This window comes from Amphiura filiformis, chromosome 15 (assembly GCF_039555335.1).
Source record: "Amphiura filiformis chromosome 15, Afil_fr2py, whole genome shotgun sequence".
NCBI classification, from domain to species: Eukaryota; Metazoa; Echinodermata; class Ophiuroidea; order Amphilepidida; family Amphiuridae; genus Amphiura; species Amphiura filiformis.
This window is the reverse complement of record NC_092642.1, coordinates 31,981,744-32,005,530: the sequence shown is the minus strand read 5'-3', so window position 1 is coordinate 32,005,530 and position 23,787 is coordinate 31,981,744. Positions and strand designations below refer to the sequence as shown.

Below are 23,787 nucleotides of genomic sequence, written 5' to 3'. Positions count from 1 at the left end.
AATGGAAATGTGTGCCCTATCAAAATTGGAGAGGCGAGTGAAACATGCATGCAATATACGATTATGAAGATTATCATTCATCCAGGTATAAATAACTATGAAATTATTATAATCTGATCTACTGGACTTACGTTTTTGTGAGTGGCAATATTTCACGTCCTATCTCGGATGCATCATCAGGCCAACTGATGTAACATCCTCTTCACAGGTCAACAAACTTTTGCCGCTTTAACATCAGTTGGCCTGATGATGCATCCGAGATAGGATGTGAAATATTGCCACTCACAAAAACGTAAGTCCAGTAGATCAGATTATAATAATTTCATAGTTATGCATGCAATATATGTGATGCACAGTCTCCCCCCTATATCTCACCCTTCCCCTCATCCCCATCTTTCAATGTTGGAGGGTCTCACAGACCTGTTGACAACATGGCTTGGTCCAACATTGAATTGGGGGAGCGGGGGAAGAGATATACCAAAAGACAGGCAAAGTGTGCCAACCTTTTTTGCCTGGATTGTAGCTTATTCATGGTGCTGTAGCATTGGCCAACACAAGGTCCTTTCATTGCCAATTGTTGGCCTACAGACATCAACTTTTTTTGTTGAATAATTCCCTTTTAAGGGGTTGGTCACCCACCTTTGCACAGTATTTTTTGTGGGGCCTGAGAGCACATCAGACATATGGAATTGCATTCTGAATATGAAGAATGTCCATCTGATATCAAATATTTTTTGAAATTCGCTATATGATAAAATTATTAAAAATTGATATTTTTGATATTTAACAGTCCTCGAAGTAAAATGTATAAATTAGATATCAACTTAAAGTGTATGTAAAGGAGGAAAAGCCGGCGATCATTTGAAAATTTTCACTTTTCGTATTAAAGATATACATTTTTTTCACAAAAAGCCCACAAATGTAAGTCTTTTTGGATAAAAAACTCAAAATTTTGGAATAATTGAGAATGTTTGGGTGATGGCCTCAATGTGCAGTAGAAAACATAATATTGTAATTGGACGAACTATAATAGTACCTTTAAATTACATGGCAAATTATAACTTAAAGGGCAGAGTGGTAGAGTGCAGGCACTTCACAAGCCAGGCACCCCACTTTTTTGCAGTTTGTGCAATTTTTGTACTGTTTTGAATTTTTTTCAGCTTTGTGTAACTTTGGGTGCCCTACTTTTTGTCACCTTGCGATATGCCTGGTATATAGTGCAAGGGGTATGGTTACATGCATGTAATATTATCCTATATGGTATAGTGTTGACACACTAAACAAGGGTATAGTTACATGCATGTAATATTACCTTTCTAATAAACAGACTGCATCTTGCTATATATCATGATAAGCATGACAAACTTTAGCACCTAAAAAAAAAAAAAAAGCGCAGTGATTTACAGTGTGCTACGCCCAGGCACAACGCCTAGACGTTGATCCACAAGCCTCAGCACAAATTACTGGTATATTGTTTCAAACTTTGACAAAGAGTTCTAGTAGCCATGTTTAGACAGTCGTAGCAATTTCAGAATTGCAATTCCATGTAAATTCCAGAATGTGTGTTCACACGATCTCCATCTAAGGCTGTAAACCGTGAGTTTTGCGATACCTGATGATGTCGTACAGCTTTGGAATTGCAACAGCAAGCTTATACTGTGACCTCTCAAGAGGCACGCCAAATTAAACCATATTATATTAAAGCCCCGATTAAAGCAAGGTCATAGTTTAAATTCAGCATTTGAGAATTGCAAATTGTCACTTATGGATATCACAATATCCCCTAGATTACTTGGGATTAAATTTGGAAACAAACTAGGGATCAGAATCCTCACGACAGTTCACATGGCAGATTTCCAAAAGTTTTTGCTTGAGAACTGTGTTGCAATAGTAAAGTTCTCCGTCAAAGGTGCACCTAGTGTTGATACCATAATAAAACAAGACAAAGGTAAAATTACATGTTATTTATAGATAAGTTCTAATAAGCTAATTGAATGGTGGCATCATTACCGTGGCAATATTGTGACAAACTTTCGCACGTAAACTCACCAAAATACTGGTGTATTGTTTCAAACTTGACTCAGATAATGTTGATCAACCAAATAACATAAGGAAACAAGGGTAAAATTACACGTAATGCAAAAGAAAATTTCTAATAAGCTTATTGAATGGCGGCAATCTGATGACTGCTTAACTCAATAAATTATGGGTGTACTGTTTCAAACTTCCGAAGCCAATTAATAATATGCTGTCACTGTCTAGATTGTAAGCAGGGGCTAGGGGGTGGTACTCATATCACTATAGAGGGTATGCAATACGACATCACTCATGACAGAGTCATCCCCCGGGGGGGGGGGGCACCCGAATTTTTTTTGGTAGGGGTGTGCCACCGCCAGTTTCGAACTCGAGGTCTAAGGAACTGATCGGCCGGCCAAAAAGGGGTCTAGGGAACTGATTGGCGGCCAAAAAGGGGTCTTGGGAACTAATTAACTAGCCAAAAAGGGGGGTCTTGGGAACTGATTAGCCGCCAAAATCTGAAAATGGGGTCGCGGAACTAAACAATGCAGGCCAAACCAGGGCTCAATTTCGTTACGTTTTCACTTTGATATAGAAAATCATTAATGTAAAATTGGTACATGGTCTGATGGGGTGGCCTACGATGGAAATCTCAGCAAAGCAAAACAGCATTCGGATCAAAATTACTAGTAACTAGACCCTGCAGACCTAATTATAGCAGTAGCGAGCAGCATTTAAAAGCCCACCATAAAAACAAACCCACAAAAATATTTTTTTCAGTGCCGTAACTAAAGAAAAAACATTTAGGCTACATTGAAATGTCATGCATACATGAGACGATTGAGTGAAGTATGCAGAATTTGACAACCATTCCACTATTGGAACAGAACCAGTAGATCGTAAATTACCTTTTAATTCACTGTTATGGCCAGCTGCAAGGACGTGTACATAATTATTTGAGGTACTTTTCCTTATATTTGGCAATTTTATTCCCAAAAGAGATCTCAAAATCATTTATTTCAGCAAAATGCTTATCAGCTGAAGGCCTCGGCCCTCGCCGGCCGGCAGTGCTGCAATCACTGTTTACAATCAACCAACCAGTGTTGCCACTACTACAAAGTACAAGGAGCCCAAAATCCGCCCAAAATCCACCTTATTCCTATATATAATGTGTTTCAATGGGGAAGAAATCGATGGAAAATTCCCTTTGAAGCTTTTTGGGCTCGAAATAGTAGGACAGAAAACACGCCAATCAAAATGCCAATGAGAGCGGAGATCGGTGATCTGAGAGTCTATAGAACGGCTAGAAAATTTTTTGGGCTTCAAGAGCGGCAATCAATGAATTTAGTGGGTCTAAGGAACGGCTAGCGGCTCTGAAAAAGGGGGTCGTCGCCGCGGCACATACCCGTATAGCTGGGGAATGCGAGTGCCCCCCCGGGAGTCATCCTCATGTAAATACAATTCTGTCCTCTATAAGGTACCACGGAAAAATTCGCATGATAATACAATAAAACGTGTGATAGGTATGAATGGTTGTGGAATCGATCTAGAGACCTGTCCCTCTGTCATCTTAAGTTATCGTAGAACTGTCCTATATGGCTGCCATTTCAATTGTTATACCGTTCCGGTTGGTTTATTGCATACACTCTATAATGTGCAGTGTGGCTTTTTGTTCAAAATAGGGTCTTGGGCAGCAGATTAAAAATCAAAATACCGGTACTTAACAGATTCTCAGGAAAGCGATTCCGGGGTGAACTGAAAATCACATATTGGAAAACTACTTACTGGGTACATGTACATTGTATATTCAGGAAGTTGTGCCTATTGAAATTAGAAAATCAAACACATTCACATTGCAGAGCTGAAAAGGCTTTATGTTTTGTTTTAAATAAGTTGGTTTCAGTGGCAGGATTGTGAATAATAGAAACAAATGTGAAACCAAAGCTTGTTGAAGAGTTAGTGGCAGAAAAAATTGTGGAATTTGCTACATGATGGTGCAAAGGATTGAATTATGTTGCAACTTAAGCTTTTGAGGATCTTGACTATATTTGACATGATCAATGGGAATGAGTCACATGTCGACCCTCGTCGAAAATTAGTTTTACATATATTTTTAAAGAGGACATAAAGCTTCCAGAAACTGAAAACCTCATGCTGATACGACTTTTCTTTGCGAAGTTACATCAATTTATCAATCACTAAAAACAATATGAAACAAAAGAATTTTAAGGTGGCACACAGGATCACTCAAAGTGGGAAATTTTAGACATTGTTTTGTATTGTATCTTTAAAACTGCTCATTTTTGCAAAAATCTGCTGTACTAGTTGGATTCCTTGTGTCATTTCCTTTCTGAAAATGTATACTTTTATGAACTTATCATCATTACTTTTACAATACAAAATAATGTTTAAAATTTCCGACTTTGAGTGATCCTGTGTGCCCCCTTAACATCTTTGCCAATATCTCAAAATCGATATTAGCCACATGCGACTCATTTCCCTTGACCGTGTCACATATTTGTATGCAGTTACCTTGTGTGTGTGGTTCCCCCAGATTGCCATCATAAATCAAAAAACCAATGCCAACCAGGGTATGTTTTCACAGAACAGATTGTGGTGCCTGGATTGGGCTTATCTATTTGAAATTCATACACCCCCTATAGGAGACATAGCATTAATCTTCCATATAGGGAGTGCGAATTTCAAATAGGGTTACCTTAATGGGTGGCTCCATTTGAAATCTACACCCCCCGTGTGGGAGATTAAATTCATGTCTTCCAAAGGGGTGTATGGTTATCAACTGGAACAGCCCATCTCAGGGGTTGGGCGTAGGGAGGTTAGGTTGCATATAAATATTGATGTTGGTAGGTGGGTGATCAGTCATATCTCAACTTTTTCATGAGGACAAGACACCTGTTATAACTCATCACTCAGTCTTGGATTTGAGGGTTCATTCAGTGGTATCAAAACCACTATACATTGTACATGTAATATACAATCAATCTTTGTTCGCTAACTCTGCTTCATGTTGTCTCTCTTTTGATTCTGGATCCAAAGGACATCAAGTCATCTAGAGCATCCGTTTTGGTAAGTAAACATTTTGCCTGTTTTTGTGAATTAACTTTGCAAGTTTTGGATTTGTGATGATTTATATCATGATATACATATATATGTTTGGTGGATCTCGAAAACAATTATAATTTTTAAATATATTTGATAGCCATGATTATGCAAGTAAGATATCCAATGTGTACAATATACAATGACACTTAGAATCAATATAATTTTTGCCAATTTACCATATATACTCCTTGTCCTACAGAAACAACATTTTATCTAAAATTCAATTTTTAACACATTTTTCTGTGTATCGGTATTAAAGTATTAAAGACTGTGGGAGAGACAGTTGGAAATCTTTGCAATTGTTATAATAATAATAAGGCCAAGGAGAGCGATTAAAAGCTCCCCTGCAAATTTCAAATGGCAAAGCCTGTCTAACAAACACAACAAATTTGGCTGATTCCATTTAGGTTAAGTTGGAACATGTGTAAACATTACAAATGTTACAAAAAAATCAGGTGTGAACAAAATTAACCAATTCCATTTTCTAAGATCGTACATTAATGGCTTACAGTGGAATAATCCATTTTCATTAAACTTATTGGTAAATTGATGGGATAGCACAAAGTAACTTGTCTTCAGCCCCGTCCTCAGCAAAGGGAGACAGCCCAGGGAGAAAAGGCATGCCTACTCATTGCACTTGCGTATTGTAGCCTACCTTTTTTGTTGGTTAACTTATAGCAGATAAACAAATAATTTGTTTAATTTCTGCTGTTTGCTTGGTCATATGCCATTATCCAATCATGTCAATATACATTGTTAGGACATATAAACTGAGCTCAAAAAGAAACTTATAATTTTTCACAAGGTCATATCTTGAAATCCTGTCCATCAAATTGAACCAAAATTACACACAGATTTACTTCAATACTCTACTCTTAACACATGTCAGTAACCAAGCAGTTATCCAACTGACACAACAGCAAAATGCACTGACATGGGACAGCTTCCTGGACCACATTCACAGCCCAGCCCTGTTTCATGAAAAAAGTGTATGAAAAGCAGAAAGCAGCACCGTTTTATCATCTGTGCAAGAATCTTGTGTGCATTCTGACAGATTTTTTGTCCTGGGTGCCAAATGTTGGGCTGTGAAAGTGAAGGAAGTCCAGGAAGCTGTCCCATGACAGTGCATTTTGCTGTTGTGTGAGTTGGACAACTGCTTGGTTACTGACATGTGTTTTGAGTAGAGTATTAAGGTAATCCTGTGTGTAATTTTGGTTCATTTTGATTGACAGTATTTTAAGATATGACCTTGTGATTCACAAGTTGTAAAAAATTATAAGTTTCTTTTTTAGCTCAGTTTATGTAGTATTGTGAAATAATATTAGCAAGAACTGTAAGGAAGGTTGTTTGAGCATTTTAAGCCAAAATAATGATGCACAATGAAAGAAAACCCACTTCTTATCTTGGTCGCTTAGTGGGTTTTAAATACATGTCTTTATATTAAAATTAAAATTAAAATCCAACAGACACAACAAAGTTAGCTGATTTCAAATAATAGGTGTTAAGGTTATGTTATTATTAAATAAAAATCAGAGAACAAATTGGCTAATATTTTTTTTCACTCACAGGAAAGGAGTTGTTCATCCAAGACACTTTAGGGCTACAACTTGGCCTTAGTTAGACTCAAAAGCAAGTAGAAGATTCCTGGTAAGTACAGATCTAAGTTTCTTATACCTGCATCTATATTTTGTGTTGCTTATATTTGGTGCAGACTCATACCATTGTGGATTGATATAGAATTAGAATGGCATTCATGCAGTTGAGCACAGCACCTATGATGGTTGCACTATGCGTAATGTGTGACTAGCATAATTATGCTTATGTGAATTTATGCAAGCATAAGTTGCTACTTTATCGCTTGCAGTATCAAAACCGATCAATAATTTTTGCCAATTATAAGCCAAACAAAGTATAGTGTGATACGAGATTTTCAGAAGTGAGGGGGATTGGGGATGCCAAAATAGCGACAAGGTTCTTGACTAAGGAACACAACCCCTTCCCTCTATCTGGTTACCCCCTATGGTCTAGAGCGGGCTCCCATTGAACACATACATTGTCATGCCACCCTTATACTGAGCCTGACCGTTGACGTCTGAAATCATATCAGTAAATCATGTTAATTTTTAATATTGTATGTTTCACTTGAAAGTTGCAAGTGTGACCGTTATCAACTAAATTAAAACAATGAATTTCTTCACCCCATTACTTTGTAAATGCAACCTAGAGAGATTCTTAGTCTCGCATCCAGACTGCATGGTCTATTACGAACTGCGAATGTTAGGACTGACAGAAATCAGCTGTGAATGAGATTAGCTAACTGTCCCTAAAATGAACATTTTATATCGATCAATCATTACAAAGGAACAATATATCACTAGCCCTCACAATGAAGTTGAACAAAAATCAAACCTCGGCGATGACCAGAAATCCAACCTGGTTCTAATTTCACCGCTGACGTTATATTGCAGCTGCAATGTGGAAGTATATACATTTGACTTCATTGGTTCGGTTATTTAGTGTGAATACATGTATTATTCTTATCTTATATTTTACAGAAAGAGCATTCCTTGGCTTGTGATAGGACTACTTCTCTGGAAACCAATCAAGAAGAAACAGACAAAATGTGAGTTTCATTTCATGTGTATTTGTTTTTATAATTAGTGAGAGCTGTTGAATTGAGTTCTGTTACAGACAACAAAGTGACTGTAGAACTCCAATAGAGTGTATGCAATAAACCAACCGGAACGGTATAACAATTGAAATGGCAGCCATGCTGGAGGACAGTTCTAAGTTAACTTAAGATGACAGAGGGACAGATCTCTAGATCGATTCCACAACCATTCATACCTATCACACGTTTTATTGTATTATCATGCGAATTTTCCCGTGGTACCTTATGGAGGACAGAATTTTATTTAAATGAGGATGACTCTGTTATGAGTGACATCGTATTGCATACCCTCTACGAGGGGGTATCAAAAAGTTTTTGATACCCCCTCGTATAATATGATGGAGTGTAATGTACTTGATCGCTTTTGCAGAAAATGTGTCAATTCGATGATCCCAGCAAAAGAGTCATAATTTTTTCTTTTTTAGGACAATCAACAGGATTGTCATTAAGTTTTTTTGAAAATATCCGTACAGGCAAGACTTGTCCAACATTGATTAAAATGTGACTGTTTACCCTTATACTAGGTTGCATTTAATTGGTCTTATCCCATGCAGAGTATATGTCAGCATACCTATGCTCTTTACAAAAAACATTCAACGTCAGATGTTCAATGATTTTTGTTAGATTTTCTGATTCACTGCATCACTATGATAGTGACATTGAACCATATATATGTGACACAATCTGGTCCATGGGGGCCAAAAGCAGCAAAATTGAAATTGAGAAAAGTTAAAAATATGGAGTAAAAAACAATAAAATACAAAATAGACATCACAAAACTATATATTGTGGTGTTTAAATAAAGTAGACAAAGTATAGGACTTCAATTAGTAATTTGTAATGCTTCTTGCGAGATGTCATAAGGCAATTCTCAAAATAAGATTTATTGATATTAATCTGCGATGTTCTAAGGCCCACTGATTACGAGCTGATCAAACTAGAAGAGCAATCGGGGCTATTAAAACTGAAAAGTGGACATGTACTGTTCCCTCAAGCATATGTGACGTGTCATGTCAAAAGGAGACACTTTTGGGCAGGATCATAAATGGAGAAATAACTAAAAATCTGCCCCGAGTGATTTTTTTTCACAATTTGGGTTTGTTGCGAATTTGTGATGTTATTAATGTTTAGAATATTGTCTGATAGTTTCAGACCGGAATATATCTGGCATCTTGTATTTTTTGAGACATTTTTCATGGTAATTCCTACTCTCAACATCTCAATATTTTTAAAGGCCGATATCTCAATTTTATAATACCATAACTTACGAACTCAATATCTTTGCTTAGGAATGTCTGATTTCATTGGGCATTGTGGAGCAAAATATCTCTATAATTATTTAAGATATGTAAAAACCTCAAAATTGATAACCTGCCCAAAAGTGTCTCCTTTTGACATGACACGTCACATTATACATTCCAATCTCTTACCTCTGTTTACATATGTTGCTCATCTATAGTATTTCATTCATTCTTGCTCTGATACAATACCAAGGTTACCTTGACTTCAAGTGCAGTTATTTATTCATTAATTCTTCTATGATACAATAATAATTATTGCATTCATGGAAGTGTCAAATTACACTTTATATTTCCTTTGTTTCTTCCACAGCTGTGAACTAGAGAACAAGCCTGTTTTTCAAGATTACTGAACGCCAAACTAAAGCCACGCACTGGACACTCCATCATATAGCTTTGAATAACTCATCGGTTTCTTATTTTCATGAATATATTGTATTTTTGTGTGTACAAGTATTCATAAATCTTAGCATAAGTACTTAGTAGTTATATTTCTTTTTAGATTTAAAGGAGACTTTTATGCACAAATTTTTATCATTTTTTATTTCTATAATCAATCAAGTCACTAAATATCAAAGACGCATACACATACTCCTTACAAAAATAATATATTAATACACTGTTACAAATTCACTTTACATTACAATGCTTCTGACCGGTCAGCAAAGTCAGCTTGGAACAATTGTTCACAAGCGAGAATTCCTTTTAGTACTTGTGTTCTGTATTTGGTTGACAAATGTTAATTGCAAAGGAACCATTGAAAATGAAAACCCAACTTCTCTGGAAACTAACATTGTCATGACGACAGAGTTTGTCACTCAAACAGAATATCAGTCACAACAATCTGATATTCATGATGCATCTTTGTCAACATTTTCAGAACAAAATGATAGAACCATACCAAGAAATTGGCTCTCATCATATACTACTGAATATGGTGATTTTGGTTCTGCAAGTGGTGACTTTGGTTCTGGAAACACATTGCCTAATACACAAGAAATTGCACCTTCATCTCCCACTGCCCTGAGTGTTACTGATGCATGTGATACTGACCAAACTCTAGTAGTCTCTACCAATCCCATTAAGCTCAAAGCATTTACTGATCAAAACAAATGCAATGTGTCGGTTGCTACTAGAAATAGTATGGCTCTGTCTATCAAAATGCTACATTCAGGTCGGAACACAGTATACTCTTATTTCTATATAGAAATGTTAGGAAATGAAACCCAACAGTGTGCAGATAAATATGCTTTAATGTCAGGTGACTATGTTCCTTGCATGATAGCGTTCAGTGGAAGCCAATTCCTATTTCACTTTCAGCACACTGAGATATTGCTTCAGATACTGCCGCTGAAGATGTCAATATGTCAACTTGTTTTGGAAGTTTATCTGATAAGGTTGATGTGTGTGATTTGACTTTATATAACAATCTTGTCAGGCAGACAGAACAAAACAAGATTTACAGAGTCCATTATTCAAGTGCATTTATGGGCTTTAAAGTAACTGCTCACATAATCAAGTGTGAATGTGAATGCATTCTGTCGTGCACATGTACATTAGGTTATCGAGAATGGCGGTATTTGTGCATTACAGACAGTACTAATAAGACCAGTGCAGATTTAATAGTCTATGAACCAACTGTTTTGGGTCTATCATTTGCTAACACCAATTTAAATCACATTCAGTCACATGCATTAGCAGATCTCAATGCATTGAAATATTTAATCTTAGACCATAACAACATTCATGTACTTCCCATGACCATATTTCAGAATTTATCACAATTAGAAGTAATTAACCTAGGTTATAACTATCTGACTAATTTGACACCTGGCTTATTTCATTCATCAGTTAGTTTGAGTTATCTTGACTTGAGCCACAATGATATTACCATCATACATGTACCAAGATATGTGTTTAGATTACTAGATGAAAGCGTCTACCTTGACCTGAGTTACAACAATGTGACTACATTACCAGACAGAATATTCACATCACTGAGGGAAATAGATGGTATCATTGACCTGAGTCATAATACTTTGACCACATTACCTGATGGAATATTCACATTACTAAGGACAATATACGGTATCCTTAACCTGAGTCATAATAACTTGACCACATTTCCAGATGGAATATTCACATCACTACAGGCAATATCCAGGGGTGCCCTTGATCTGAGTCATAATAAATTAACCACATTACCAGATGGAATATTCACATCACTACAGGAAATGTATTATTGTTCCCTTGATCTGAGTCATAATACTTTGACCATATTACCTGATGGAACATTCACATCACTACATAGAATAGACAATGGTAACCTTGATCTGAGTCATAATACTCTTACCACATTACCAGATGGAATACATGTATTCACATCACTACAAAAAATGTTCCGGAATGACTTTGATCTTAGTCATAATACTTTGACCACTTTACCTGATGGAATGTTCACATCAATACAGGAAATACAGTCTGGTTCCCTTGTTCTGAGTCACAATACTTTGATCACATTACCTGATGGAATATTCACATCACTACAGAAAATATCTGGTTGCTTCCTTGATCTTAGTCATAATACTTTGACCACATTACCAGATGGAATATTCACATCACTACAGATAATATACTTTGGTTTCCTTGATCTGAGTCATAATACTTTGACCACATTACCTGATGGAATATTCACATCACTACAGGAAATATCCCGTGGTTTCCTTGATCTGAGTCATAATAACTTGTCTAGACTACCAGATGGAATATTCACATCCCTAATAAAAACACACCAAAGCACCCTAGACCTGAGCTACAATAGTTTGACCACATTACCTAATAGAATATTCTCCAGGATGCAAGGACTACTGACCATTGACTTAAGTCATAATAACTTGGTTACATTATTACCATCTACCAAATTTTCTTCAATGAAAAAACTATTGACCCTTGACCTGAGTCACAATAACTTGGCTACATTGCCTGTTTTTAAGAAATTGTACCAGCTGAAATCACTCAATCTAAGATGTAATCGGCTGAAGATAAATTCATCCCTGCTTTTTCAGTCTCTCACTGCATTAAAAGTGCTTGATATAAGCAAGAACACACTTACCCAATTTCCACCCGATTTATTACATACAACTGTCAATTTGTTAAATTTAGATATATTTCAAAACAGTTTAGCAACAATTCCTTTTAATGCATTTAAGAATCTTAGTGCATTGATCAATTTGAACATAAGTAGAAATGTTCTTTTAACTCTACCTTCATTTAGAACACTAGCAGAGTTGGTAGTCTTAGATCTTAGTGACAACAGACTTGAAATCTTCACATTAGAAACCTTTAGTGGACTGGAAAAATTACAATATCTGTTTCTTTCCAATAACCATGTGTTGGAACTACCAAAACATGTATTTTATCACCGACATGAGCTTGTATTTCTAAGCGTCTCTCATAACATTATTCTAGAAATTGATTATAAGGCTTTCCAAACCAATCTTAAAACTATTGACCTTAGGGGAAATGACATGTACCAAATAACTCGTCCATCATTCACAATTTTCCACAATTCAACGGTAATATTAGTTGACCAATATTCACCCTGTTGCTTTATTGAAGATGCCCAATGCATATCCCAAGAACCACGCCCAGCATATTTAACTTGTAACAGAATGTTACCTAATGTGTCTATTAGGGTTTCAATATGGGTTATTGGATTATTTTCATTTATATGTAACTGCATTGCTTTTTATTTGCGCTTCCAAAAAAGACAAGCAAACAAAGTACAAACATTACTCATATCACAGTTGTCATTATCAGACCTCCTCATGGGCATCAGCATACTCATTTTAGTTATTGCTGATTTATACTATAATGAGTTCTTTCCATCATATGTCCTTGGGTGGCGACAAGGATTTGCTTGTAAACTAGCAGGTTTTTTATCGATATTATCTAGTGAGGGATCTGTATTTTTTATTACTTTGATAAGCATTGATCGTTGCATAGCAGTGAAATACCCATTTGGTAGCCATCAGTTAACAACAAGAATGGCTCGAATTTGTGTTACCCTTGCTTGGTTAGCAGCCATATTGATGAGTGGTCTGTCTATTGGCTTAGCAAGTGAGGAGGGCAATTTATTTAGCATTTCTGAAGTGTGCATTGGCATCCCAATAGTTCGTAGACACATGACCTCATTGAAGAATCACAGCATACCAATTAATTTTACTGAAATTGAAGCTAAAACTAATTTTGATCCGCTTTCAGCAAAATCGGGCACGGTAGTGTTTATTCCAAATGATGTTAATATATATCAACAACAATATGAACAAAATGTCACTTATACCACTGCTGAAATTTCTGGAAGCCAAATTTCCCCTATCATTTCCATTGTGATATTTATTGGGGTTAACTTATTGTGTTTTATGGTGGTAGCAGCATGTTACATACAAATATTTCGAATTGCAAGAAATACATCAAAACAGGCAGCACGAACACAAACTCATGATGAAGAAATACGTATGGCCAGGAAAATGTCTGCCCTTGTGTTTACAGATTTCTTTTGTTGGGTACCATTGTGTATAACGTGCATCCTTGCACAGTGTAACCTTTTTGAGATTCCCCCAGAAATGTATGTATGGATAATAGGGTTCATACTGCCTATCAATTCATCAATAAATCCATTTTTGTATGTAATTTATGGGGAGATATCAGATTATTGGCAGAAAAGAAAGGATACTAGAAATGTAACTCAACAAATTGAGTTGCAAAGTCGCTAGGTCAATTAAAGTAGTCGCATAAATTTCACCTGTTGTCTAAGTTACATGTTCAAACTGTAGGTTCCATTCAGGTGTTAAAATGTAGCACATCAGTGTGAAAAAGGTGGAATGTACCGGTGTCAAGAATATGTGACACGATCTGGTCTATGGAGGCCAAAGACGGCAAATATGTAACTGAAATAAAGGCAAACATATGGAGTTAAAAAACAATAAAATACATAAGAAAATACATATCACAAAATCTCATAACTTAAAAACCAAGTAGACTATAATAGACCTTTGGTGTTTTCAGTATATAATAGCATAATGTTACTACAAGATAATAATTATACTAGTAACTCAATTTTCAAAAATGCCTCCTTTGGCCCCCATGGAGCAGATGAAGTCACATATGATGTATTGCAGAGATTAGGGAAGAAAGAAACACTAGAATAAAATACTATGTCTACCATGCTATGGTTGGGCCTACTCAAATGACCCGCTAAATGCACGGTAATGATCGAACCTCATATCACATACACAGTTTGCTCAGGAATGCATGGAATTTTTGGCTAAGTATGCAAGTTATAAAGTATGCAAATTGTAATTAATTCCCTGCAATATAATAAAATATTATTTCCCTGTGATGCTTGTCACTCGCAAAATAGGAGAAATATTATTTTAAATGCCGGGTCTCTACGCTTTGTGCCACTGGCTCCCTTGATTGGTTAGAGTGCTGGCTAGATAGATAACCAGGATTTGAACCTGGGACCCCTGGGTAAGGATGACAATTGTTCTTCCTTGGCATATAAGGGAAAGAATACTTTTTCATACCATTATCCTTCAGTGCTAAGTAACTTTTTAATCATTTTTCACTGTATTTGTTATAAATGTGCAAATACAAGTCACATCACATCCAGAGGAGGCTTAAAGGCATTCCTACAATGCACTATGATTGGGAAATTTGACCAATATAACCTAATTTTAGAGGCAAAGTCCCCATTGACACACACACAAAATGGTCATTTTAAAACTGCAGCCAACGAGCTAATAGTTGAGACTTAGGACTGATATTTGATTTTCTTACAGGAAACATTCATATTGTCCCACTGCATTAATTTTATTCCTAAGTCTCGATGTTTTCAATGTTAAATAATAGGATGAAAACATCAGATATTTGCACACAATCCCAATGCAAAGTATGGTCAACTTGCCACATGTGTACAAAAACCAGACATACCAAGGTCAGAAACCCCATTGGGTCATGGGAATGTCTTTAAACATCCTCTGCATCACATCAGTGTTATATCATATACCACATAGAATAGAAACATTAAAAGACGAGAAAATAGAAATTGATCTTGTAATGTGCTTGCTTTATATATGTATGTCTTTGTCAAAGAAAACTCTGCCTATATCAATAGTATTAGTTGTTAGGTGAGGTTTGGGGGTGATACAGATTATATCTAGTCAAGGAGTCTGTATCAGGTGATGGTGATAGCTCAAGCCAAGCCTGATACAGACTCAGAGAATGTAATCCGTATCACTCCCTAAACTGAACCTTTTGACCCCTGTGTGGCCAAAAAAACTGACCACCCCCCCAATTTTGACCTTTCTGCTTTCAAGAACAGTAAGTCAGAATTGATGACCTTGTAAAATGTTGTGAAATATCACAGGGTCATTTTTAAGGTCATCATAGGTCACCTGGGGTCAAATAAGTAAAGATTTAAGTAAAGGGAGGAATTGATTTCACCTGAAAATTGGACCTACATTTAATGTTTTTGAATGCATGAATGTGTTAATAACGTTTTGATTACGTTATTTTACCTCATTTTATCGAAATTGTTATTTTTATTGCTAACAAAATAAAAGAGAAACCTTTCACATAATTTAAATTTTTTCTAAAATACTAAAATACCAACAAAAATACATTTGAGTGCACAAGCTTTTTTTCTTCTGGGTAAGAATTTTTTCTTACATTGCAACAGCTTTTTATTGCAGGTTAGAAATTTGATAAATAGGTCATCATATACAAAATGCATGCATGGACCTATTTATCCAATTTCTAACCTGCAAGAAAAAAGCTGTTGCATGTAAGAAAAGAATTCTTACAGAAGAAAAAAAAGCTTTTGAACTCCAATGTATTTTCTTTGTATTTTTAGAATTTTAGAATTTTTTTTTTTATTTCCAAAATTATATGAAAGGTGTCTCCTTCCTATATTTAGCCATAAAAATTGACATTTTGATGAGATGCGGCAAAATAAAGTAATTGAAACTTTATTAATATGTGTTCATGCATTTACTAAACATACTAAATGTAGGTCCGATTTTGGAGTGAAATCAATTTCACCCCTAATTCCATTTTGGGATTTGGGGCAAGGGTATCAGGCTAGTTGGGTTGGGGTGGGTTTGTATATATGTAGTAAGGTTTGGGGGTGGGTTAGAGTTTGTGTATGGGTATAGGAAAAACATTAAAAAACTTAAATTACTTAAATTTGAGTAAGAAAATAGCCTTTCCTAGGAAACGTAAAATGGCTAGAATCAAGGAGCTTCAAAGGGCGCTTCCCTAGCTGGCCCCCTGTACCCAGGCCGTTGACACTGTGCTTGCTACGCTTTAAGTTGTCACTGGAATGAATTGTTTCCTCTTTTTTTAGACAACCCCACTGGCATCTCTGAAAGATACAAGGTCATCAGGGGTCATCCAGTATTTAATTAACTTGTGAAAAATGACAGTTGTTTCTGGTAGATATGACTTTCTTGCATTTTAACAAGACATCAAATATGCAGATACGCCAAAAAGTATTACTTTTTATAATTTGTGTTCATGGGCCTACTCCAAATCTGAATAAAAATTATATATATTTTTTTTTTAAATTAAAAAAAAAATCCCCTCAAAACAACTGATGCACTGTCATTAACCTCTGTATCAAAGCTAACTTACAATCTCAGGCTCAATTGACTTTCAATCAAGACCCAACTTTCAATTATTGCAGCCACCATTGTTTTGTTTTTTGTTGTTTTTTTGCTAATTTAACACTGACCTCAAATGCTCTCTGTTTTTTTTGTTTTGTTTTTGATTCATCAGGTGAACTTTGATGACCCCGACTATGAGCGATTCCCCAAGTTTAAAGAGGTGAAAGCCCTAGAAGGATTTATCAATCCAGGAGAAGTGTTATATATTCCAATGTATTGGTAAGTGACTCAAACACAGACATGCATCATAGGATCCACAACATGCTCATCTATCAGGGCACAGTTCTTTGACCCCAATACAGTTGCACATTCATTAAATGACCTTTGAAAATGTGGGTACATAAACTCATACTCTGCAGCATGAGGTCAAATTTTACTCTATGATTGTTTAATTGAGGTTATTGAACTATGCCATTGGGATGAGGATGGCCAGCTAGACAACTTGGACGTTTAATATCATAATGATATGTGATGCATGATAGAAACCAGCTGTCTCTACATTTATATGTACATGTATAACCCGGGGGGACACTACATGTATAATGGCAAGGGGAGTATCAGACGCATCCAAAGATTCACGTAAAAAGGGTATTTTTCAAAGTCGGCCTTCAGAGCGTGATCTTGTCACAACAGCACTGTACAATGCACAGAGTCGCATTGAATATTTTCAGAAGTCTGACATGTTATGAACTGTAAGTTATTCAGTCGTCACTACAACACAAGTACATGCGCAGTGCCCGGGGGTACTCAAGTTTGGTTTTGGTAGGGACGTGCCGCTGAGAATTTGAAAGTGGACCCATAAATATACCAATTTTTCAAGAAATTTGGACCCATTGATATACCAAAAGTCAAAATTTTCGGCAGAATTTAACCCAAATTGTCCTAGTTTTTACAAATTTTGAAAATGTTGGCTAAATTAACGAAAAATTGGGCTATTTTCGAAAAAATTGAGAAAATTTTGAAAAAGGACCCATTCATATACCAAAATAGGCTTTGAAAAAGGGGTCATTGATATACCAAGAGGCTGAAAATGCTACCCATATTTGCGTGCACGTCCCTGTATGGTCATTTGTACTGAGAACCCCGGCGCAGTGTAGATGACTGATGGGGTTAGTCTACCATAGCATTACATACAGAGCAATTTTGAGTCTGGTACTCTTTGGGTATGGTATGAGGATGGTGATCAATATTGCAACAGTCCTTCTTTGATAGAGAAGGGTTAATTTGACAAATATTGATTTAGCTGTTTGTTGATTTACAAATTTACTGATAGTACTGATTTATTTTTATATTATTTTTAAATTTTAATTATTTAACCTTTGTGAAATCATTAGTAAGTGTTCAGGTGATGTTCTAGGCTGCAATACACTAATCCTAACCATAAATCCTAACCCTAAACCCTAACCGGGGCCCTAACCCAACCCCTAAACTCATTATGGTTGCTAAAGGAAATTAAGCAACCAGGACGAGCTACCATCATGCAGGCATTACTGCAAAATTCAATGCAGTAATGGGTAGAAGAATTGTAGTTGCTGATGATTTTTTGTGCCGCTGTCAGAGTTTGAACCTTGGATCTGTGGCACCAGAGTCGAAGACATCAACCATTGTTCCACACCACTCTTAGATTTGTTTGTTTCTTGTTTTCCTCCAGGTGGCATCACATAGAATCAAATCCTAATGGAAAAGAAACAACATCTGTCACATTCTGGTACAAGGTAAAGGAACTAACCTGTCAATGTAATTCTGACCCTTCATAGTCTGACGGGTCATTAGTCTGAAACCCCAATAACTTAGAATAAACCCTAATCCTAAACTTCACCTCACCTTAATTCTAATCTCAAACCTAACCATAACCCTAAACATAACCCTGACTCTAATCCTAACTATGACTATAACCCTAGTCTAACCCTATCCCTAAAACTAACCCTAATGTTAACCCTAAACCAAACTCTAACCTTAATCCCTAACCCTAACCTGAATGCATTAAACCCTAACTTAACACTTTTGAGACCAAACTACAAACTAGTAATAACACCAAGTAAATTTTGTCTGTTAGCCAAGATGTTATTGATTCCACTGCATATAACATTGTTGCCATGATCTCTTTTATTTTTTTCTAACAAGCAAAATTGCAGTTTTATAATTTTTATTGTCACAGTCTGTATAAAACAAATATTGCCTGCCCGTGTTTGTGCAATGGTATAAGTATATCACTCTTGTCAAATTTGGACTACATGTATTCCATTTCACTTGGCTTTGCCTTGTGAAAAAGAAAAGTCAACATTTTACATTGTGATATACAAGGTGTCCCATAAAAAGGTTACATGTAGAGAATGAACCACATTTTGTGATGGTGCAACAAAACAATGTAATTTTATCAGATATTATTTATTCATCCTTCTTGTAACTATTTGCTAAGTTTCAATTCCGTGTCTTAAAAGCAATTTAACTTATGAGCGCAAGATGACATGGGTGTCATTATTGACTAACCACCAAAATACCGCACAACAAAAGTCGAACACAAGCACAACTTTGTTTTCAGATTTTTGCTTTATTTCTTTTATGTTTCGCTAATTTTTTATTGTTGAACTTATTGCACAAAAGAACATATTGAAAAATTAAATATTATACACTGGAAATAAATCAGTTTTAGAGCTTCTTGACTATTGGTGGTAACAAATAAAGGAGGATGGCTATTAGAGAAGAGCACGTTTTTGGTGAAAGCAGTTTTCTGCACGCTGTATCTCCTGTCATCAACATAGTGAAATTAATAACAATCTTTTGCATTTAGGCCTTAATTGCTTGCATTTTGTTGACATGAAATCGCTGCTATTTGTTTTTACATTTCTGACTGAACTCTTGAAATAAAACTGAACAAGATTTATTCTGTGTTTATCAGAATAAAATACTGCATCTGCCATGCTATGGCTGGGCCTACTCAAGTATCCCGCCAAATGCATGGTGGTATAATGAACCTTGTGTTGCATTATGTCACGTAAAGAGCTTGGTCAGGAATGCCTGGAATGCGGGCTAAGTATGTAGGTTGTGAACTTGACATTCACAGGGGTACTAGTAGAGGGTACGTAGATTATGTCATGAAAAGGATATTTTATTTGTTAACATTAACTTAGATTATATTCAAAAATCTACATGTAACCTTTTTGGGGGGCACCCGGTATATATCTTTCAACAATCCATGCTCAGGCATTGAATATTTATATATACCATTTGAGGAATATGGCATTCTTCTGATTCTTTTGATTGCATGTTGATATTTTACAGACTGGCACACTTCCAAAACAGATCCCATATCCGTTATCATCACAGCAGAAAGTATCCATTATGAGGAATATAGAGAAAATGCTATCGGAATGCTTAAGAAACCCGGAAGAGGTAAGAGGGTGTGTGAATTTCAAATAGGGTTGGCACCATTTACAATCTACACCCCCTCTGTGGGAGATATGGTCATGATGTCTGCCATGGTGGATGGATTTCAACTGTAATAGCCCAATGGCCGAAATTAGCATGTTTCTGTAACTTTTTAGAACTTTCAAAGTCATATTTTTGTACATAATGTGAATCAATAGTGAAAAAAAAGTTCAATGAAAAATGAACAGAACACATCCAGATATTGCAAATGATAGGTTGATTTTTACTATTGATCCATGTTATACCAAGTTTATTATAAACCAGAAAATGTCAAGTATTACAGGGAACCATATATGCAAAGGAATTGATTTATCGAGTATCCTGCCACAGTGTATTTTGGGCGGTCCTGATTTCTTCTCATATTTTCCCCGATTTTTGTTTCACTTCAGATTGGTCCATTATTACATATGATGACAGACGGCAGATACTACAACACACATAACATTATGCCACCGGTGTGATCCAGTAAACAATGGAAGGTTCTGTGAAGAATCAAGACAATGAGAAGACAAAGGAAAGAACAGGTTGCAGAATTTGTTAGGTTATCCATTTATTTGCAACACATTTGAAGAAAGTGATCTTGTGGTATTATCTCTGAAATTGTTTTCTAAGAACTGTTTTGATTGGTTAGAAAGAGGGCTGTATCATTTATTGAACCAATCAGAGACATGGTAAGAATAGTCAGTTTGGCTGATGACAGGGGATTAACCTCAAAATTGTTAAGAATTTAAAAGCTCTATTTTGATTGGTTACTCGGATGATTTTATCATGCAATTAACCAATCAGAGACTCTGTAAGAAAGACAGTGGTGTCCATGGGGTTATTACCACAATTATTTACCTTCTTGGTTATTGCCAAATATGCTAAAATTTTCTTCAAATGACTGTCTTTTTGCATGTTTATGTATTATAGATATCTGTAAATTGGTTCCCAGATTTCTTTGAAGAGGAAATACTGGCAATAATGTGCTCTTTTAACACTTCCTGTGCACAACCCATAAATGGGAGTAATGGGAATAGTCCCTTCCTGGTGCATGAGCGGCCATCTTGGATGTTGTACAGTAAAGGTGAATTTAAATAAAGGTGAATTAAATACAGTATGTTTTCCCTCATTCGCATATCCAAGATGACCAACATGGACTTCTACGCCATGCGCTGTGAGCATGTAGTGGGATTTTTCTGTTGGTGCATATAGACCACTTGACATCATTGTTTATCAACAAAGGCGAGAGACTGGTCTATCGATATGCTTGAACGAACCGCTACACTGTTCAATGGCTTTCTTGTACTATATGAAATGTGGTGGGTGATTTAAAATGCATGTGCCCTGATCAAACTACGATGCATACGCACACTGCAGGGCAAAGAACAATGGAAATTGCCATAATTTGCTCGCATACTGCCGGGCAATGACGCCACATGTCTAGTGGTCTATATGCGCAGTGCAGCAAAGGAAGTGTAAACTTGTGAGATGAATAAGTGGATATATACTGGCATTATAGTCTGATCTTTGAATGCTTTCTTATGTATGTTGCGTGCATTTGCGGCAGTAAAACTGCAGGCGTTGTTCTGAACAACAAAATCAAGAGGTACATTTGATTTGCACGTTACTGAGCTTTGCAAAGCAAAATAGCTGTATACTATGATGCTCTTATACATAAAATGTACATGAAAACAAAAATTGAGGAACAAACTCTAACCGAAACAAACTACCTTTTTGGGGCCAAGGGCTCATCTTATTTCTATCTCTGCCAAATTCAGGCATAACATATTTGACCTAAGTAGTGCCTCAGGCATTCAACAAAGTAAAGTGTGCTGAGGCTTGTGGATCAACGTCTAGGCGTTGTGCCTATGCGTAGTGCACTATAAATCACTGCACTTTTTTTTTTACAGTCGTTCAAGGACACTTATTATATTCTGTTCTGAAAGTCCAAATTGACATTTGTCATCGAAAACAATGTCATAATCATTGCTTATCTGATGATTATTACCTGTAATTTAATAAACAATATGAAACTTTGTGTGCTAAAAGTGCTTTAACCAAAACTTTGCATGCTAAAAGTGCTTTAAAGGTGGTACTCAAAAGATCACAATTTTAGCATCCTTTTTTTAGGATGTTTCAATAGATATCCACGAAAAAGGCCAAGTTGATCGGACATTATGTGCAACTCACAAATTCGTGTATTACAGTGCCCCTTATAGGCCATTGTGTTGTAATTTCTGTCTGTTGAAAGACAGAAAATATAAATTGGACAATGTCTCTGTCAAACAACTGAATCCACAAGAGAGGATATGCATACAAACATTATTGTTGGCTTAAGGGATCTAGAATGAGCGTTTATGGCGTTTCGACAGTATTTTTTGTGGGACATGAGAGCACCTCAGACGTATCAAATTGCATTCTGAATCTGAAGCATGTCTTTCTGATATCAAATAATTTTCATTTTTGAAATTCATATATATAATACAAATTTTATGACAAATTATTAAAATTTGATATTTTTCAAATTTTTGATATATAACAGTCCTCGAAATAAATTTTATAAATCTAATGATATACTCTTAAAGTGTATGTAGCTGGGAGGAAAAGCCGACGATCAATTGAAAATTTTGACCTTTTATATTGAAGATATGGATTTTTTCCCCAAAAGACCTATTTTTTTTTTTTTTTTTTTAGGAAAAAAATCCATATCTTTTATAAAAAAGGTCAAAATTTTCAATTGATCGTCTGCTTTTCTTTCCACCTACATACACTTTAATTTTAATGATTTGCCATTCAAAAATCAAAATTATTTGATATCAGAAGGACATTCTTCATTATTCAGAATGCAATTCGATATGTCTGATGTGCTCTAATGTCCCACAATAAATACTGTCCAAACGTTCATACCCCATCCCTTAATAGGTTTCTGATGGTATAAAAATCTCAGCTTTTGTTTGGTAAGCTGGGGGGTTGAGGCTTAGGATCATGAAGTGCCCCTTTAATTGCTCTACATGCTAGCCATAAGCTTCAAAATAAAAAGTTTTGGATATTTTCTCAAAATATCAAGAGCTATCTCAAAAACCGCTGAATGAATATAAGGCTTGTTTGTACTCATTTTAATGCATGTTTCATGCTGATTCCAAATATGGTCATGAAAATATACAATTCTGAAATTTTTGAATTTAAAAAAAAATTGAAACTTGTCGTCTGCATTCTTCACCCGCTTGGAGAGGGCTAAATGTTAAACAGTTGTAAGTTGGAAAAGAAAAGCCTAGGGGGCACTAATTAGTTCAAATATGGTATCAAGTTGCTGTACTTCAGGAATCATAATGTGAATTTCATAAATTTGACTCTTTTATATAAATATATCAAACCACCAAAGAAGATTTGGTTTTATGCATAACGTAAACTTTATTTTTGTTTGGTGTATAATATGTAATACATAGTGCAACATTATAACTGTAGAATGTGTAATGTTTTGGGAGTGGTATCCTCTTCAACTTTTGTAACTACAACTCTATGAATAGCAGCCCCTGGAAGC

The 23,787-nt window shown here is 35.8% G+C and overlaps 1 protein-coding gene and 1 long non-coding RNA gene across 2 annotated transcripts in view; both read left to right on the top strand.

The window, feature by feature from the left end:
* Positions 1-22,675, top strand: part of LOC140171518 (hypoxia-inducible factor 1-alpha inhibitor-like) — a 32,863-nt gene extending 10,188 nt beyond the window's left edge. Inside the window, exons 5-8 of the mRNA XM_072194785.1 lie at positions 16,948-17,054; positions 18,487-18,550; positions 20,118-20,228; positions 20,654-22,675. Of these exons, the coding sequence (XP_072050886.1) occupies positions 16,948-17,054; positions 18,487-18,550; positions 20,118-20,228; positions 20,654-20,725 (354 nt within the window). The 3' untranslated portion in view covers positions 20,726-22,675. The remainder of the gene's footprint in view (positions 1-16,947; positions 17,055-18,486; positions 18,551-20,117; positions 20,229-20,653) is intronic.
* On the top strand, positions 6,707-9,517 carry LOC140172190 (uncharacterized). Its single transcript, XR_011861695.1, has 3 exons — positions 6,707-6,786; positions 7,695-7,762; positions 9,422-9,517. It is a non-coding gene; the product is annotated as an uncharacterized lncRNA (long non-coding RNA).
* Positions 22,676-23,787: the final 1,112 nt, after the last annotated feature.